The sequence below is a fragment of the Podarcis liolepis genome (genome assembly GCF_965112155.1).
Source record: "Podarcis liolepis genome assembly, chromosome: 5".
Classification (NCBI taxonomy): Eukaryota; Metazoa; Chordata; class Lepidosauria; order Squamata; family Lacertidae; genus Podarcis; species Podarcis liolepis.
In genome coordinates, this window is record NC_139556.1 from 58384888 (window position 1) to 58399251 (window position 14364).

Consider the following 14364-nt stretch of genomic DNA (forward strand, 5'->3'; position numbering starts at 1 on the left):
ATTCCCATTGTTTTCCAGTCCTCTCTCCATTCTTGCCTAGTGTTTTGGGCAGAGTGAGAGATTTATCAAATAGTGTAAAATATTGTATTTATGCAAATCTAATGTGCCATCGGATCTAATACACACTTCAATTTTCAAAACCTTGAAACCCAAAAAGTATTTGCTGGCAAATGTAAATGCCAAAAAAGGTGCCCATTATATTCAGGTAAATATGGTACTACCTGACTTAGGCAAGCAGTTTGAATAGGTAAGTGGATGGCTTGGGAATGTGGACTTACTGTTCTTTAAGAAAGAAAGTGAGTTTCCCCCAAGAACATTTCTTGTATTTCTGTATAGAAGAGCAATTTGATCTTCTGGAGTGAGTGTCTCTTGAGCAGTGCATGTGTTTTGTTTGGATCAAGTTACCCCCTGTGCTTGGAACTGGAGTGTGTCTTGGCAGCAGGAAACCATTGTGACAAAATAATTCTGAATGCAAAGACATCCAAAATTCGAAACAAAGCCCAGCTGGTTTCATTTCTTCTTAAAGTTGCAGCACTTTGTATTCTTTTGTTGTGTTTGAAAAACTGTGATATACAGTAGTTAGATTTGATCTCAAATTAGCTAAGACTTAAATCAAAATTTGGGGTGGTCTGGGTCAAAGAGTAGGCGCAGTTGCCTGGGCATATGATATATTTTCTCTGAAACTTTGCTGTTTCTTCATGCAATCTCTGGGGTGCGTGTTTGTGCACCTAAGAGGAATGCTATTGACTTGGCCCAACATGTTGTGGGTGAAAGCATGCTATAACCTTACTTTGTGTAATGGGAATTTCTAATTTTGATCTACTTCATATGGCTATGGACATCTTCCAGTTCTTGGAACCATAACTTTATTTATAGGATACAGGGACTCACTTTCAGAAGAGAATTAGGCTTGCTTCAGAAATTCTCATTCAAATTTCTCCCCAGATTTTGGGGTTTTGATTACTTTGACTTGTCAGGTGGGCTCCCTGAATCAATCAAATGAGTTTCTTCCATTCCTGAATGCTTCAAAACTGAGCAGATAAACCCCATTGGCTGTTCTCCCCAATACAGCCAATCCAAGCAGGGGCTGCTTGTTGGCACCAGTTAATTGATTCACACCTACTGGGATCCCCACTTGCAAAGAAACAATTGGGGGCTCAATTTAAGCTCCCAGTTCATTCCTTTGTGGCCACATCCATATCTGTCCCATAGCTGACATCATATATGGTGTCAGATGTAATGTAGGTGGGTGCTGTTTGGAGGGAACAGCTTCATGAGCCAAATTAGTATTTATGCTGGGCTTCATTCCTCACTGCTGCTATAGGTGTTTATTTTTAAATTAAAGCAGATAGAGATCGTTCTTAAACAAGGTTGAAATTATGCCAGTACCTTATGTTTAGATAATGTATGAAGAACACTATGGGACACTTAAATTTTCTAATTATAAGTGTCCTCAAGTATTGAACAAACTTCTATTCAAATCTGTGTGAGTGTAGATCATATTTGCACTCCTTCCTTTGCTTGGAAATGTTCAGGACCTTAAAGAAACACCCAGTTCATAACACCAACACACATTTCTACTCATTGAATTCCCTGTTCAGGAGCTGAAGTCTAACTAACATTTGACATTGTTATAACTGCTCCATGAACAAGATCACCCCCCCCCCAGCTCCTCTTTTCAGCATCTCCAGAGTTAACTTCAAAAGACATCATCTGGAGAAACAATTACACTTTTTGCTGGCTTGGTCTCAGAATATTTGAAAGCTGAGTTGGAGAACAAATAAGCGCTGGCAGACTGCAGCATAGTTAGGGAGAGGATGCAGGCGAGTCTGGCGGCAAGAACCAAAAACTGCAGTTGGGTCAAAGGACCCATTGTTGATTCATCAGTTCTCTGTTGAGCCTTTTGTAAATATCTCAAGCCCCGTGCCCACAGATAGTCTTGTCCTGTACGTTAGAAAGTTCTGAAGGAGCCTAACATGACCTTCTGGTTTATCTACCATGAAACATTGGGGAGGGGGATTTCCCCACCAGTGATTATTTTGGCTTCAGTCTCTCTCTACTAGAGAAGTCCTTTTTAAAAAGTCACTATCAGATTGTGTTTTTTTAAAATCTCAGTAATCTCTGCTGCTTTCTGGGAAGCAGGTGTTCTTAATTTTTTTAAAAAAATTGCTGCCACCTTCATTGTTGCATAGTGATTGAAAACATATTGGAGATACTTACCCCTCATATGAGCATTTGTTTTACACAATTTTGCCTATTATGCACTTTTTTGCAAGCAGTGTTCCACAATAGAATGAATTTTTGAACATTATTTCCACTAATATATGCATTTTGTGCTCACTTTCCCCACTAATCTCTATTTTTTGGTTGGAGAACTGCATTGCAACATTTCAGCTGCAAAGTAATGAGGTAGATCAAAGGTTATGCCATATGACTGAATTAACATGGTAATACAGGCAGATTTGAGCAGAACTTGAAATTTACTCCAGATTTTCTGTGCTGTTGCAATGCTGTCAGAAGAGGATTGGGTGGTAAACATGGGCTTGATTATGAACTGTGCTGGATGAAGGCAGTGCTATAGCTACCGTGTGTGTGTGTGTGTGTGTATGGCTGTGGCTAGCCAGGTTTTTTTGCCCCAGGTGAAGCATGCAGAGGGGCATCATTGAGGCTCCCAGCCTGTGAGTGTGTATGCAATTGTGTGTAGGGGGTGCGAAACTGAGTCTTTGACCCTGGTGAAATAAAGCCTAGTTTCACCTCTGATTAAGGGGTCACATGGTCAATGCAATGTGGGCTCAGTACAGGTGACATGTTCAATCCAGGTGCTCACTATGATAGTTTGGCTCAGGTGATCTTTCTAAAGTCCTCCAACATGGAAATTGTATATTGGAAACTAGAATTTAGCCGTGTGCCTCAGTTAATAGTGAAGAGTGGCTGCTCTGAACCAGAGAACAGATGGGTATTTGTGTCTGGAAGCCTTTAGTGAATGCAAAGAAAATGTTGATGGTCTTTCTCTCCCACACTTGTCTTCCATGCCATTTGGCTACACTGTAGTTGGCCCAGAGAAATGCATCTTGCACCTCTCTAGCCCACCAAATGTAATGTGCTGACCTTGTTCCATTGACTAATCCTCTCCCCCACGCCCAGTGAAGTAAGCAAGCGGAGGCCACCCTTTAATTGTCTTGGAGCCATTTTTCAGCCATACACTAATAATCTGGTTTCTCTTCGGTCCTATTAAAACGGTATTGTTATACATATCCAAGAGTCTCGTGGCAACGGAGAACCTGGACTGCATAGCTGTTTTCCCCAAACATGCCAGTAACTATTGAGATGGGGATTTGAGCAAAGCCTTGCAATGATTCCCCACTGCTTTTTGCCTCTGCTCTTTCGAAAGTTGACCCCTCCCTCCACATGGCTCTTGAACTTGTTGGTGTTTACAGCTATCTAGTTAAGGGGTGGGGAACCAAAGGGATCAAATGTGGTCCTCAGGCCTCTTTATCTGGCCATCAGAACTCTCCCAAGCCACACACCCTACCAACCCAGCTTTTGCATCTCCTTGGTGTAGAATTGTAGAGTTGGAAAGGACCCTGAGGATCATCTAGTCCAACCCCCTGCAATGCAGAAATGGGCAGCTGTCCTGTTTAGGGATCAAACCTGCAACCTTGGTGCTATGATCACCATGCTCTAATCAACTGAGCTAATGTGTCCTTGGAACTCTGATAATACTTTTTGCTTGCCCAGATGAAGGCTGAGTGTGAGGAAACTAGCCTACCCTACAAAGGTAAAACTCACATGTATTGTCCTGGCCACGTTTGCTTCTGGTGCCACCCACCATTGACATTTGGCCTCTGAAAGTTTACCTAGAATGGAGCCTGGTCCTTGAACGGAATTGAATTCATTTGGGGCTCACAGTTTGTTTCGGAAACCAACCATAGAACTAAGAATCGTAAGCTATAGTAGGCTGTTTTAACACACAGGTCTAGTATTTTCCTGATTGTTTTCTGACTGGTTTAAGAACTTAGAATGTGTACACAGTGTTTTAGTTAGTCTTGAAGGCCAGCCATCTCCCACAGATCTGGAATTACAGGTGTTTGGTTCCCTAACTGGCTTCAACATTGAAACTTAATCCTTTCCAGTTATGCAACACTACCAGTTGCAAAGGATGGAATTCAACCTGTAGGTGATTGTTTACCTGGCAAGCAGAAATTATTGTTCTGAAGGAACAATCTCCCCTCTCCTGTCCCTGCACCTTGCTCTGGGTGCTCAGCTGACCATACCAGGAAGATATGAGGAGGGTGCAGAAGTCATGTGTGGGGGGTGGTAATTCCCATTGTAGTAGTGGAACTCATTGCGCCAGCTTCCATGAAAATGTAACAGCTTGTGATGTACATCTGTCTGAATACATGAATGTGTGTGTGCTGTTTATACCAGATAAAACTGATGGGACTTGAAGCATTCTATAGTATGCATCTTGTGCTTGTCATATGGACTAATGAAGAGTTGGAAGCTCTTAAGCTATGTAAAAGAAACTATGTCTATGGTTTTAAATGAGATCCATGTTCTAGTTTAGGACTGGGTTGTATACTCTTTCCTCTGTATATTTGTAGATGCTCCATAGTGGTGTGTTTTGGTTGTGTATTCTACCAGCTATATAATCCATGGGCTAGAAAAATAGAATGTACTTGGAAGGAGTTGCAGGAACTGTGGATTCAGATTTCTGAGTTGCTTTGGGAGCAGCCATCTCCTACTCCTTCAGTCTCTCCCCCCCTCTCTCCCCAGTGCAATGTATTTGGTTAATTGGCAGTTTGCTCAATGTGCTGGCTGTTCTGCAGGCTTCTAGTTTATAGGAAACATGTTCCAGAGGGTTGACTGTTGTTTCCGTTCCTCGAGGCGTGGCTTCAAAGCCAGGGATGTTGTTTGAATAGGACTGAGAAGAGGAGCCCGAAGGACATCTGGGAGGGAAAGCAAAAAAAAACCCAAAACCAAACCAGTGCCCGACCAGAGTAGGTTTAGTTTGTTCAGATTGAAAAGTGTTTCAGTTGCTTCCATCGCCTTGTTGGAGCTTACTGGCTAAGAATAGTTGTAGGATAGGAGCTGTATGTGGATGGGGGATGTTCAAGGAACACCTGGATGCTTCAGGAAGTGGCGTCGGCAGTTTGGTAGGATTGTGTTCTTCTTGCCTTCTTGTGAAACAGTATTTCCAGTGTTGGTAGAACTGTTTGAGATGCAAAATGGTATTGAATGAATGCTGACAGCATTGTGTACCTTTTATGATGAGCTATATTATAAAGCTGTGTATGAATAAACTGTTCTATTTTGTATGTGGTTGCTATGGCTTTTCTTAAAGCAGGCATCCCCAAACTTGGCCCTCCAGCTGTTTGGGGACTACAATTCCTATCATCCCTGACCACTGGTCCTGTTAGCTAGGGGTGATGGGAGTTGTAGCCCCAAAACAGCTGGAGGGCCGAGGTTGGGGGTGCCTGTGTTAAAGAAACAAATATATTAGATTATAGGATAACATTGCCTGAATATCAGCTGCACAGTAGAAGTTTTGTGGTGCTGCTTCCTGTGCTCTCTTGACTCATTTCATTTAATACTAAGCAAGCTGGCATGTCCAACTGGTTTTTTTTTCTAATTTAGGAAGCTGTTTGGAATGTTAGAATGAGATGCCTGTATTAAGCCTCCCCTATACAAGTTTTTGTAAGTTGATAGCTTATATTGTACTTGCAGAATTCTTAATGATTAAATTCCATTTGTATTCAGTTTTCCACACAAAAATTATGCCCAATGTGGTATAGATTGCTGGCTGCGTTTCATAACTAGATACTGAGAAGAAGAATGAGTTATCAAATGTTTTACAGTACAAGGCTGTGATTTCAAGTGTTTTCAAATTGAGTTCTATGTATTTTGTTAAACTGTGTACCTCCTAACTAGCCCATAATGGTCTTTTATAAGGAGCTGTGTTTATAAGCAGTTGTTATTTTGTGTGTTTTGCCCCTCTCATCTTGGGGGCAAAGCCAAACTATGAAAGTACTCCTACAGTACTAGCTAACAAGGACTCTCCTTTAGTTCAACCCTGGGATGGCTACTTTTTATCGAAGTGTACTTAGAAGTTCATTTTTACATGTGTGAAGGTTTTCTGATCCATTTCTCTTTCCTTTCCTTTTTCAATGCAGTTTCCATCTGTGAACTCTTCTCATATAATGGAGTGTGTGAGCAGATAAATTCTTCTCTGCCTTTTATTTTGAAATGGTAGTATGGGTAGTGAAGTGGGAGGGGAATAGAATTTCTGTTAGAAGTGGATTACTAGCATCATCTTTATTAGTAATTTGATGACTGGTCAGCAGTAAAATTATGTAGGTGGCTTACAAATTACAATCATTGATACCGTATATAAAAATACAAAATACAACTTAAACAAACAAAATCAATAAAACCATAATAAAACTTCCCTGGTGCAGAGACAAATAAAACAATTAGAAGCTCAGCTCAGTGACATGCTCTTAGTGTTTTGGAAAAGTTCAGAAGTTAAAGTTGGATTACATTGTGGCTGCTTCCCCTATGACAGGTATGGGAAACCTGTGCTTCTCCAGGTGTTAGAGTACAACTCTCATAATTCCTAATTACTGACCATGCTGGCTTAAGCTAATGGGAGCCGTGCTCTCCTGGTACCTTGGACTACCAGTTCCCTGCCTTGCAATTAACATTTGTGACTCTGTGTTTTGGGGCTTAGCCACACTTATCTTTTGCTCTGCTCTTTCCAGGCATAGGTCCGTGATTAAAAGCTCTGTGTCTGAGCGGGGTTTCGGGGTGGGTGGGTGTGTTTTGTTTGCCATGGAGCTTTACCTGCGAAAACCCTTTAGCACTTGGTCAGAGCAAACATCAAACTGGGGGGGGGGGGGCTTGGCAGATTGCCATTTGCTCCAATTGAGCTTTAAAAAGTGGGGGGGGGGGGACTCCAAAGCAAAAAACAAAAAAACACTCAGACATGGAGCTTTTACTTGCAGACAGTGCCTGGAAAGAGCAGAAAAAAGGTAAGTGTGGCTAAGCCCTATGTTTTGTTGGTAGTGTGCTGGTAGTTCAGGACAAACAGTCTAAGATACAGTGCATGAGGTACAGTATGTAGTTTTTGAAGAGCTGTGTCTGTAAGGAATGGACCCTCTCTTTCTGATCAAAACACTTATTCCTTTCCTGGAAGCTTTTCCTAGATATGCCTTGCATGTTTTTTGGGGCTGCTTTTGTAAAACATGAGACCAAAATGGTTGCCTTTATTTTATTTAAAAATCTATATGAAGTTCTTTCTAGTGAAGCTGCTTAGTTCCATGACGGAAAGCCAGCCCCTGTGATTCATGCAGCTTTTTGAATCCTCTGTCTGTAGCAAGGCGGAAGACTTCTAGTTGCTTGTTGCAGGAAGCTGTTCCAGGCAGCTCTCCCATAAAACGATGAGGCACTGTTGATGCAGCCATTCTTAAAAAAGTGACGCCAGATTGAAGAACGCATTCCCACTTGATGGGAATGTTTCCAGGAGGAACTGAAAAAGCATCTTTCAAAGTGGCATTATTGGTAGCGGTGCTGTGGGTTGCCTGTTACAAGCAAACTGGCAAGCGTACAAGGGTTTTCCTGCCAGTCACTTCCTATGAATGGCTCTGGTGTTATGAGGCATATTGTACAATACTTCCAGCTCATAGGCTAATAGGCTGCCGACCGTTGGTTTGTCAAAGGTTAACATGCCTGGCTAATGATAGTTCTGTGTGATCTGTCAGGATTGAAGGAATATTTCCTTCATGACTAAAATACACAGACCTTCTTCCCCCAATTTCTGCCTGAGTTTCTCTTATTCTGTTCTGCTGTTTTACTTGTATCTGGAATGCAGTTTATGTCAAGAGAAGAGACTCAAATTCTGCTTCTATTGAGAACGTTGGAAAACCTGGGATAAAAGACAGTGAATTCCTTACAGGTTTGGGGTGGGATTTCTTAACATCTCTGAAGAATTGGGCATCTCTTGTGTCTTTGCTGGTCCAGGTTTGAAAAATAAGAGGCATTCTGAAGCAGCAGTGCCCTGTTCTGTTGACATTTGAACTCTTGCATTGTAGAAAAAAATACCTCTTCAGTCTGCAGTATTTCACCACTACCTTTACTCTAACTCAACTTGGTGAAGGGGGACCTTTGCTTAGTGGCAGAGAAGTCACACCTGTGTGAGAGACTAGTTGCAGTGAGAAATGACGCAATTATTTTCTTTCAGGCAGAATGTTTGTCACACCTCAGTGTGTGGAATGACTTATAACTTGTGTCAGAACCAGAATAAATACAATCCACTGCATGTTGGTAACTCTGTCAGAATCTCTGGTATCATTATTGTAACAAAACGTTAATGTACAATGTAAAAACTTTGTACAAAGCACTGCAGCAGTTTGCATCAGTGAAGGGTGCTGACATGTATGTTTGCTAAGTACTTGCTTAGAGAGGTTTGTACGTTATTTGGGTCTCCCTCCTTCTGCAAAAAAGGCAAGGGGAACTCAGCAACCCTTTGTGACAAACAACTAGATGCTTGCTAACAGCACACCTGTGAAACCTGCCCAACCTGTGCAGTGTGACTTCTAACTAGAAAGACTTCCAATTCCTTGCAATGTTCTACTATGACCAGGAAACAAAAGCCAGAATGAGGCCCATACTGCTGAAAGGGGAGAATCAAAGTGGAGCAGGCTTGATTCCCAGTGTCCAGGAATCCACAAAAGCACTTGCCATGGGCACTGTGGCAACTAACCCTCCCAACTCCATGAGTGTCTCTGATGGAAGGAAAAGAATTACATTTAGGCAGCCCAGAGTCCGAATGCAGGCCTCTCTGTCTTGGCCCTCCCTCCAGGCCATGCTCCTTGTCAGCCATGCTCTTCACCCTCTTTTGAGTGCTTCTGCTTGGGCACGATGCGTCCTTGTACCATGATGGTGCCCTTTGCTTGGCTATATGGAGAGAAGTGGGGAGATGTGAAGAAATATGATTCTTGCATGGCGGGAATGAGCACTGGTGAGAATTGCATATGTTGCTCTACCCACCACCTGCAAGTGCCCTTCCACCACCACCAAAGGTTGCATTCGACTTGGGCTGATCTTGTACTGTTCTTTGGTACAAATTACGAGTAGAATTCAGGAAGTGGACCAGTTGCTTTGGAGGAGTTGCTGCCATTCAGACCCAGCGGTTTGTCTAATTACAAGACAGCGTTGTGTGATCTCAAACTTTTCCCCTCCCTTCAGGCTTGGCACCATTACCTTTCTCTTCAGCTCAAGTAGCTGCTTTCTGAAACATTGCCTGGAAGAGCTTTAAAAAGAGGAACGTTTGAAATGCTGGACTGGGCTTCAGGATCTGGACGGAATGCCTGTCGCAGACGAGGGTTCCTTTTTAGCTTTTCCCAGAATTATACTCTTAACGACCTCCATCTGGCCCTGTCTGATGTGGGAGAAATCTACCACAACTGGCATTGGTAAACATTGCATTGAATCAAGGTCCAAAACAGTAAATTCCTGATTGCCCCTGGGATTTGATCCCCAGTTCCATTGACTTCAGAGTTACTTTTTTTTTAAGTGTTCTGTGTTGTCGTAGCTGAATGGTAGAGCCGTTGTGCTGCATGCAGAAGGTCCCTGGTTCAATCCCTCAACATCTCCAGGTAGGGCTGGGAAAGGTTTCTGCCTGAGCACTGCCCAATCATTGTAGAGCACAGATCCTCAACTGGTGGGTCATGGCCAGATCCAAGGTGGGTCACAACAGGAGCACTACTGCCCTGCAAATATATGGTAAAAGGTTAAGAAATGGGTCCCCAAAGGCATGTTTGGGTTAAAAGTCGGTGCTGGATCTGAGAAGGTTGAAGATACCGGGTGCAGACAATGCTGAGATGGACCGATGTATAAGGCAGTCTCCTGTGTTCTTGTATAGTGGCACAAAGTCAGCAATTGCCAAAGTAGCTTTCATAGTGTCCGGCTCCACTTTAGCACATAGTATGTATATTCAGATGACTGATTTGGCAAGAGAGGAAGAGCATGAAAGGAATATGTATTCCAGTATGAAATACCGGTGGAAACAAAGCTGTTCAGGGAAGTGGTTGTTCTTCTTTCAGTTTTGCTTCCTGTGGAATGGGAGTAAAAGTCGTGTTCTCTAAATGCCTCCATAAACAGGACTTGTCTGCTGTTTCTATGCATTAGCTCACCATTTAGGTTGGTTACTTCTTTTCAGTACTTCTAGAGAATGGAATATGGAAAGCTGTCTTGCGCCAGGTCAGACTGTCCATCTAACACAGTATTGTCTACTCTGACTCTTCAAAGTCTTGGGCAGCGGTCTTTCAGATCCCCTGATCATTTTTGGATGGAACCTGGGACCTTCTGCATGCAAAGCAGTTGTGTTACCACTGAGCTGTTGCCCAGATGTGGTTGAATTCCATAAATATTAAATGTATTACAGCAGGCATCCCCAAACTCTGCCCTCCATATGTTTTGGGACTACAACTCCCATCATCCCTAGCTAACAGGACCAGTGGTCAGGGATGATGGGAATTGTAGTCCCAAAACATCTGGAGGGCCGAGTTTGGGGATTCCTGTATTACAGAGATCTGAAACACGAATGTTATTTGCCTCATCAAATTTGGTGGTGACCCTAGCATATGGAAGTTTGGGAAGTCTTGCTGTGATTGTAGAAATCCTTATCTGGTGCAATGAATTAAGACACGTTTCCTTCTCACAGTGTTGTGTACAAGCCTGCAATACATTCAGGCTAGCACATTTCTCTGGAAACAAGTCCCATTTGAACTCGGTGAGACTTACTTTTGAGAGCACATGCATAGAATTTCAGGGTTGAAAGTAGCTTTATTTCTCTAAGCTGAAAATTTCTAGTTCATTGTGGAGAAAGACGGAAACGCTTTCCCTCCTCCGCATGATGATTCATGGGCTGTATTGTCCTCGCCAAACTCTTGCAGCCGGTTAAAGTATTTTCCAAAAGGGGGGAGGTGTGGCTTCTGCTGGTACTGGAATGGTCTATGGTTGCAATGTCCTTGCATAAAATAATGCTGCTAAGCCTATAGGTAGGCTATAATAGGTAGCAACAGGGAAGGAAGGACAGACAAGGGTTTTAGAAAGTGGCTATAATTCATTCAAATGCAGCCTTTCCATGTATATATTGAAAACTCAGGCTAAATCTGAAATACAACTGAATGAAAAATAAACAGAATTGAAGCAGAAAATAAATTACACTTCCTGTGGGGACAGTTCCTACTGGATATTCTCACGGCGCTAAGGTGTTGCCAGTAGGCAGATAACCTCTTAGTTCCAACATCTGATGCCAGGGAAGCAGTGGAAGTGGTAAATTAGTGTCTGGCATGAATTCAGGAGCAGATAGGAGTTTATAAACTGAAACTTAATTCAGACTAGATGGAAGTACTGTTAGTCAAGAACACTGCTGAGGTGATTCAACCTGTTCTGGATAGATTCTCACTAACTTGTTAGAATTCTTTGAGAGTGTCAACAATCTTATTGATAGAGGTGATCCAGTCCACATTCTGTCCTTAGACTGTCTAAAAGATTTCGACACAGGAAGCAGAGAGCATTGAGACTTCTCTCAGTGGAAGATGTAGAAAGAAGAGTCCCCCAGGATTGGTATTGGGACCTGTGCTTTTTAACTTGTTTGTAAAGGATTTAAAGTCAGAGGTGAGTGGTGAGGTAGCCATCTTTGCTGACAATGCCAGATTGTTTCAGGGTAGTTAAAGCAAAATGGGATTACGAAGAGCTCTAAAAGGATCTCTCCAACCAAATAAGTGGGAAGTAAAATGGTAAATGCAATTCAATGTCCACAAATATGATTCACATTTGGACAAAAAACAAAACAAAAAAACCTCCGAATTTCACAGATACACTCCTGGAGTCTGAATAGGAGTAACTTGGCTTTGGTCATCCATTCTTTGGAGCCTTTTATTTGGTTGTACCACAGCGTTCTCATTTAAAATCCGTCAGGCTTCCTTTTTGCGTCTCTTTCAATGGAAATTTTGATAGCGGCCTAATTCTGCTGCCACTTTCTATGGGTAATCCCTTTTATACTCCTGCTGCTGTTCTAGATTTTTGCGTTTAAGTTTTGGCTGGATTATGTTCTTTGTTGCCTTTGGAAAGTTTTTTAGTTGTACTTTAATTGAACATACTGCAGTTTTATGGTTATATTGTACACCACTCTGGGTACTCTGTCCTGTTTTCAAAAAGCATTGAACTTGACAGCCAGAGAGAATTGAAGTTTGTTGTGAGGAGGAAACTGATAGGTTTTGCAGATCTTCTTGGCACTGGCTAAAAAGATCACTTTCCTCTATAAATAAATGAACATGTGTGTGATATGTTAATAAAGTTAACATCTACTCTGCAAGCCTTTTTGTCTGTGGCCACACCATCTTTCTCCTGAATATTTTCCCCAAATCATACCTGTAGCTAGCAACATACAGCTTTGTTCCTTCTGTGTCATTATGCAGACTTTGCTGGCAAAACACAGTGAATTCATTATAGGAGCTATTATTAGTAGCAGATTTTAGCAAATACTCTGAAACTGGGAGTGGGGTAAAAATATTATGCATAGCTTCTTGGTCTATGTATCTATGTATGTAATACACAGAGAATGTCTGGCACAAATCCCAGTGATCAGTTGTGTTGTGCATTCTGCACGGTTGAAGGGAAATTACTGACTAGCGGTATGAGGGATTGCCTCCTATTGAACAGATCTGACAGCTTCCAATCTATTACACAAGTTGTAATGTATGTGCTCACCCAATCAAACCTCCCAAAAATTCTGAACCAGTACTAAGTGTTCTTTAGGCAGTTATGGAGGAGAGGTGTTCTGAACAAGGAACATCCATTATGTTGTTTGAAGCTATTGTGTTCTGGAATTTGGTGCATCTTCTTAATTTCTCTAAAATGGAAAACATTACGTTCATTCTTAATGTAGAACTTTTCAAGTGCAAATAATGAATGTCAGATATCCCAGATATTCAAGTGGGATGGACTTGAGCTAAGAGAGCTTTCTCCTGGGTGAGGCTAGGCAGATGGGGTTTGTTTTCACATTTTGGAAGTGACTGATCACCGTGTTTTTGGAAGGAATGTTTTTCCAGGCTAGATTGGCCAATGACCCTGAATTCTTTTTGTAGCTAGGGGCATGGTTCATCTGTGTGAGTCTTAGTTCTGTTTTTCTAAACCTTTTCAGGCCATTGTACACACCACTGCTCTTCACTTGAGTTATGATGTAATCCTTCTGGATATGGGGGGAGGTCAGCTTTGTGTGCGCACACACACCCACACACACACCCACACCCACACCAACCACTATTCATGTTAGGAAGCTCTTTGCTCTCTCTCATTTTTCTGTATGAGGTTGGGTGGACCAGGTGGCTACCCCACTGGTTATCCAACAACACATATCTGATTCTACAATGAGAGATGATTCAATTAATAATAATAATAATAATAATAATAATAATAATAATAATAATAATAATAATAAATTTATTATTTCTACCCTGTCCATCTGGCTGGGTTTCCCCAGCCACTCTGGGTGGCTTAAAGTGTATATAAAAATGGTGAAACATCAGGCATTAAAAACTTCCCTAAACAGGGCTGCCTTCAGATGTCTTATAAAAGTCAGATAGTGTTTATTTCCTTGACTACTGAGATGGCGCTCTGCCTGGTTCCCTGTAACCTCACTTCTCGCCTGGACCTCAGTGTCTGGGCTGAACAATGGGGGTGGAGACGCTTCTTCAGGTATACTGGACCGAGGCCATTTAGGGCTTTAAAGGTCAGCACCAACACTTTGAATTGTGCTCGGAAATGTACTGGGAGCCAGTGTAGGTCTTTCAGGATGGGTGAATTAGTGTAAGCAGAAGAGCAAGCCAGTCAGCTTATCTCTTCTAATGTATATAGACAAACAAGCAGAATGGATAGGGCATTCCACTAGCACTTGCTTAAGCAAAGTGATTTTTACACATTGAATGCATGTGAATTTGGACTTTGTTCTGCAGATTTGTTTTAAAATCCAATTAATAAAGGAAAAAGTGGTGATAGCAGGGGCATGAAGTTAGCCTGGTGCTGTGGCCCTCAAACTTTAATGCCTTTCGATGAAAGGAGTAAGATAGTCATATGAAGTACAGCAAAGAATATTATTCTGCTCAGTCACAACCAATGATGCAGGAGCCAGAGTGAACCTCATACTGTCTTGGCAGCATGCAGAGAGAACTTTACATAATACTCTGCAGATGTTATTGCAGAATAGTTGTAATAACGGATTGTGCTCAACTCCTGCACAAAGAAAGGAATAAATGCAGGGCAGGGGCAGCTCCATGAATACATTGCTTCATTTTTGAA

At 42.0% G+C, this 14364-nt stretch overlaps 1 protein-coding gene across 17 annotated transcripts in view; it reads left to right on the forward strand.

Moving 5' to 3' along the window:
* The window catches only part of SH3PXD2A (SH3 and PX domains 2A), a 260873-nt gene that overhangs the window by 199925 nt on the left and 46584 nt on the right, over positions 1–14364 (forward strand). Inside the window, exon 1 of one of the 17 annotated variants that reach the window (XM_083505056.1) lies at positions 4812–5156. The exons of the other annotated variants lie outside the window; for them this stretch is intronic. Within the exon in view, the coding sequence (XP_083361182.1) occupies positions 5096–5156 (61 nt within the window). The 5' untranslated portion in view covers positions 4812–5095. Of the gene's footprint in view, positions 1–4811; positions 5157–14364 lie in introns of those variants that run through there. 17 annotated transcript variants of the gene reach the window in all.